Source organism: Typopeltis vanoorti, chromosome 1 (genome assembly GCF_054136105.1).
Source record: "Typopeltis vanoorti isolate ZY-2024b chromosome 1, IOZ_Tvanoo_1.0, whole genome shotgun sequence".
Classification (NCBI taxonomy): domain Eukaryota; kingdom Metazoa; phylum Arthropoda; class Arachnida; order Uropygi; family Thelyphonidae; genus Typopeltis; species Typopeltis vanoorti.
The window spans coordinates 76,742,803-76,748,802 of NC_143549.1; the positions used below are offsets into that span (position 1 = coordinate 76,742,803).

A 6,000-nucleotide genomic window follows, 5' to 3' on the forward strand; every position below is an offset into this window, starting at 1 on the left:
ACTTAACTCCTCCATAAAAATCTCTTTAATATGTATCCATTAGCCACGCTCTAATCCAAACCACCAGATTTATATCTGTCCCTATTTGCTCCAATTTATACAACACAGTTCTATGTGGAATCTTATCAAATGCCTTTGCACAGCCCAATTTATACAATTTATACAACACAGTTCTATGTGGAATCTTATCAAATGCCTTTGCACAGTCCAATAATATCACAGATTAGCAATTTCCTTTATCCAACTCCATTGTCACTTTATTATTGGCAGGGGAAACAGTAGTAGTGTGAGAGATGAAGAGAGAAAGAGAGAACAGGAATACAAGAGGAACGGGGGAAACCAGGGGAGCCTGGTTGGACAGAAAGACATGGCATAAGGAGAGTAGATGTTGAAAGTGGCAGTCAATGTGTGTATGAAGATGGAGTATATTGCAATGTGGGTGAGGAAGTTGACGCTGAGCAAATATATGTTGTAAGTGGTGATAAATGTGATTGGGCAGGTGTGGTGGAGAAATCACAACCAACAAGTGGCTTCGATAGGACTGGTTATAGATCTAAAAATGAATTACTGTATTTATTTACAAATGCCAGAAGTATCAGAAATAAGGGAAATGAAATGGTTTCACTGATTGAGTTTATATGCCTCAAAATCATTGGAATAAGTGAAACATGGTTGAACAAAGATGATATTCTAATGTGAAAAAAATCGAAGGATACAGTATTTTTCACAAGAATAGAAAGAACAAGAAGAGAGGGGGAATGCTGATGATAGAAGGGGAATTATGTCAACATAAGGTAGACATGAAATAGGGAAATATTGGCAATGGTTATGAGGCAGTATGGAATGTGGTTGTTGAAAGGAAGACATATTTAGTTGGATATTGCTATAGGCCCAGAAACGTGGAGGATGGTGATGAAGAAATGTACAAACAACTTGGATTAGTGAACAAAGGAAGGGTAATTATTATGATGATTTTAATTATGGCAGTATAGATTGGAATGAAGAGATAGCATTTGGGAATAAGGAAATTGAATTTCTTGAGTTCTTGAGAGATAACTATCTCAGGCATCATGTGGAGGAGGATACTTGAGGATTGAGAGTTCTAGATCTGATCATTTCATCAGAAGATGTAATTGTGAGAGGGGTTTCACACTTTCCTCCAGTTGGTGAAAGTGATCATGGAGAGGCTTAAGCATGAAATCTGGAAGAAGAAGAAGGCACATGGAGACAGTACAAGGTGAATAATGGTAATAATCAGTTGCATGAAGAGTATAAAGAACAAGCCAGGAGAGAGTAACTCAGTTAGTAAGGACAACAAAATTGCAGTATGGCAGAAATTAGCAAATCGTGCGAAGAAAAACCCTAGACAATTTTTTAGATATGTGGCAAGTAGAAGGAAGAATGATCATGGTAAGATGATGTTAATGGATGAAAATGGTAAAAAGGTAACTGCTACAGAAGACATTGTTGAGGTATTCAGTGATCAATTTATAAGGGTGTTTCATCCTGATCAGGGTGGAATCATGAAGAACTTAAGTGTAGAGGATGTAGGAGAGTATGGCTTAATTGTGAGTGAGCAGGGGGTATTTGAGGAAATAAATAACCTTGATGTCAATAAGGTGATAGGATTTGATGACATATCACTGTGCATCTTAAGGGAATGTTCCAGGGATTTGTCATGCCTGTTTAATAAGAGTCTTATAACAGCACAGGTTCCAAGGGAGTGGAAGGAGGATAATATTGTTCCACAGCATAAAGGTGGTAATAAGGTTGTAGCTTCAAATTATAGGCCAATCTGTGTATCTGGAATTGTGGTGAAAGTACTGGAGAGATTGTTTGATAATAGGATACTAAAATTAGTTGATAACAGCAGTATTTTCTGGGTTTATTAAAGGGAGATCATGTTTTACTAACTTACTTGTGTACTGTAGCAAGGTGACAAATATCTTGGACAGGAGAGATGTATATGGAGTAGTGTACTTGGATTTTGCAAAAGCTTTTGATAGACTGCACATGACAAGCTGCTAAATAAGTTGAAACAGATGGGATTGGATAACTGATTTATGAGTTGAATCAGTGACTGGCTGTCAGGTATTATCAGAAAGTTGTATATGGCAGTGCAGTATCCCAAAAGAGGAAGATCACTAGTGATGTGCTGCATGGGTCAGTTTTGGGACCATTGTTGTTAAATTTGTATGTTAATGATATTGGGATGGGTTTTACTAGTGATATACAGCTATTTGTAGATGATGCAAAATTGGGAAAAGCAATGCAGAGTGAAGCAGATGTTATGGCCTTACAGGAGGACTTGAATAGATTACATGAATGGGGCAGGTAAGTGGAGCTATCAGTTCCATGTTGCAAAGTATAAGGTTTTGATAAGCAATGATGGAATGCGAAGTACACACTTGGTGGGGAAACTTTAAAGGAAGTAGAGGAGATGAGAGATCTACGAGTGATGGTGAACAAGAACCTGAAATTCAAGGACTATATTGCACAAGTTGTGATGATGTCACATTAGATAATGGCAATGATGTGGAGGACCCTGACATTCAGAAATAGAGGTTTTGATATTATTGTATAAGGGCTTGATAAAGCCTCATATGGATTATTGTGCACAGATTTGGTCAAGGGTTTTTATGGTGATGTGGATATGTTGTAAAAGTTCCAGAGAAGATTCACAAAGGTTCAGTGGTCTTTGCCATGTTTAGTATGAGGACAAATTGAGAGAATGTAAGTTGCAAAGCTTCATGAATAGGATGAGGATGGGGAGGGAAGGATATGATTGAGACATGTAAGCTAGTCAGGGGTTGTTATCAGATTGGCATGGAAGAGATTTTTCATAGAATGGCAGAGGTGGGTAGAACAAGAGGCCATCACTAGAAACTGTATAAGGAGGGTGTGAGCAGAGGAGTGAGGAGTTCTTTGCACGGAGAGTGGTTGTGGAGTGAAATGCATTGCCCGAGTGTGTTGTGAATGTAGACACATTGAATCAGTTTAAAGCATGGTTGGATGAGCATTGTGTGCAATGATGTGTACCTCCCATGATGAGTCCCTGACTCCATGGAGGTCAGATGTTAATAATAATAATATATGGAACTGTAATGTGCATCATTACAGAAAGCGCTGTAGTCAATTGATATCAATATCAAGAAATAAGAGCTGGAGGAAAAGTGGTTGACAGAACATGGGAATTGGTTAAAATACATTTGTAACATACACCTGTAATCAAGAACAAGGCAGATAAGTTAAGAGAGGAAAGAAATAAACAGTGAAATTAAGCAAGCATTGTGGAAAAAGTTATGGTGTATGTATAAGATATTAAAATGGCAAGTTGCATTGAGAAGGTTATGTGGTAACCAAGAGTAAATGGTAGATAGAGATTGTGATAAAGTGATGACTGTAGATGATGTAGTGGAATTATTTAATTGGCACTGTATCAGTGTCTTTCATAATGGTAATATTATGTGGGCAAATTATTCAGCCCAGAAGAGGGTCAGTACTACAGGGACTAGATGAGATGTGTACAAGGTGTTGAATAGACCGGATGTTAATAAGATTATAGGGCTGGATGATATATTGCTGCATATTTTAGCCCATGTGAAAAACGGTTGACTGATATGCTTGTAAGTTTTTCCAGATACACACACACACACACACACACACACACACACACACACACACACACACATATATATATATGTGTGTGTGTGTGTGTGTGTGTGTAAATAAGTTTTTTTACCTTGGGAATAATGTATTAGGGTTACCAAGTAATTTTATAAACTTGGTTATTTTACTCCTAATCCCAAGTAAGCAAGCAGTTAAGTTTGCGCCTGAACGTAGTTCAAGTCTAAAGGTGGTGCAACACCAGGGCAACTCATTGTAAAGGTAAGTAAAGCTCGGATCACTATTCTTAGTACTTTCCATAATGTAAAGCACATCTCACTAAGAGATGTATATACTGCAATACATTATGGGTGGGGTCACTACCCAGACCGGTTTCAACCTTTTTTGAGGTCTCCTCAGTGAGTAGCTAGACCCTAAATACCAAGGTTTTAGTAATACAGAGCCTTATCAACTTTACCTATACAAGTTGCTACAAGGTGTTTTTATTTTGAATAAGAATCTCTGGAGGAGATATAGATGTAAATAAGTTTTTTTTATCTTGGGAATAATGTATTAGGGTTACCAAGTAATTTTATAAACTTGGTTATTTTACTTCTAATCCCAAGTACGCAAACAGTTAAGTTTGCACCTGAATGTAGTTCAAGTCTAAAGGTGGTGCAACATCAGGGCAACTCATTGTAAAGGTGGGTAAAGCCCTGATCACTATTCTTAGTATTTTCCATAAGAATAGCTGCTCACTGAGGAGACCTCAAAAAAGGTTGAAACTGGTCTGGGTAGTGACCCCACCCATAATGTATTGCAGTATACATCTCACTTTCTCTATCATCATATATGATAGAGAATGATGATAGAGAAAGATTTATGTCCATACAAAAGTAGAGATGCAAGAGGGAAATTGTTGCATTGATTGAATCTGTTAATCCCCAAAATCGTTAGAATAAGTGGCACATGGTTGGATGAGGAAGACCTTGAAGTTGGCATGTTGAGGCAATGTTATTAAACTTATGTTACTTCCTTATATCGATGTGATTGATAACAGTTGTTGTGTTAGTAAGTTTTCAAGCATTCCTCTTCTTGCTGGGGAGTTTATAGTCAGGTTTGTGTTATACCTAAATATATCACGCTATGCAAGTAATTTGTATTAATCATAAAAATAATAATAGTTTTTATAGTTTGCTTATGACAGCATAAAAAATGGATGACAGTAAGAATTTAATTTCTTATCAAGTATCAAAACAAGCAATAAAAAGAAAATTCTATGGAAAGGAATATAATGGGAAATACAATGAACAAGCTTATGGATAATACAAAGCACAGGAAGAAATATGACCAGGATACTAAGAAAGGCAAAATCATATTATAATAGTAAATTAGCTAAGAAGGTCAAAGGAAATTTTATAGTGATCTTTTGGTATGTAATGAGTAAAAGGAATGGAAGGATAACTTTACTGAATGCAGACAGAAGCAGAAGTGACAGAGACAGAAGAATTAGTTGAATTTCTAATTGATCATATTGATGGATGTATCATCCAGGTGGAGATGATTTGGTGACTAATGTGAAAAAAGATGGGGTGCATAGGCTATTATAAAATCTGAATGAATATGGCTATGGTATTAGTTGGGATATCAGACCTTATATTATGAGAATGTGTAAGAGAATTGTCAGTGTTTTTGATCAGACTGTTTAAATGCAGTCTCGGTACTGACTCGATTCTGGAGGATAGAATTGTTCACTTACATAAGAGAGGTTTCAAAGATAGGGCAGATTTTAGACCTATCACTATCTCAGAAGTGGTGATTCAGGTTTGGAAAAGATGGCCAGGCCACAATTCAGGAATGGGTAAATAAGAATGCGAAACTCTAATTTTTTGGGGGGGAGATTTAACTTTGCAAAATATAGACCTTGACCTAGTAATTTAAGTAATAATATTCAACCTGAACTGGCATGCAGCATCATTACATTTAATTATTATATAACTAATCATGGAATTTTTTGATATTCATAGTTATAAGACTGTGATGTTCATTTTTATTTTTTCTAAAGCTTCAAGAATTCAGAAGACTAAAGTGTTTAAATCATGAACCACTGGTAGACAACTTTCGTCCAGTTCAACCTTTGAATGATCGGATGTTGCGGATATCAGAAAAATATTATGATGCAAGAATATAGTTTACATCATTCAAGAATGCTCTGTGAACAAATTTTGCCTGCAATCAATAAATAATCTGACTAAATTATAATTGTAATTATATTTTTTAGCTTATGCTTTAAGATGCAAAGTTATAATATAAGAGTTAAAATAAATAATGTAATAACAGGCATATATATAGCTATTATAATATATAATAGCTATAATATCACAACTATAATAT

At 35.9% G+C, this 6,000-nt stretch overlaps 1 protein-coding gene across 1 annotated transcript in view; it reads left to right on the forward strand.

Annotated features, from left to right (window-relative positions):
- Positions 1-5,797, forward strand: part of LOC150110107 (putative carbonic anhydrase 3) — a 132,738-nt gene extending 126,941 nt beyond the window's left edge. Inside the window, exon 9 of the mRNA XM_090414356.1 lies at positions 5,672-5,797. Coding sequence (XP_090270482.1) covers positions 5,672-5,797 — 126 coding nt within the window. The remainder of the gene's footprint in view (positions 1-5,671) is intronic.
- The last annotated feature ends 203 nt before the right edge of the window (positions 5,798-6,000 follow it).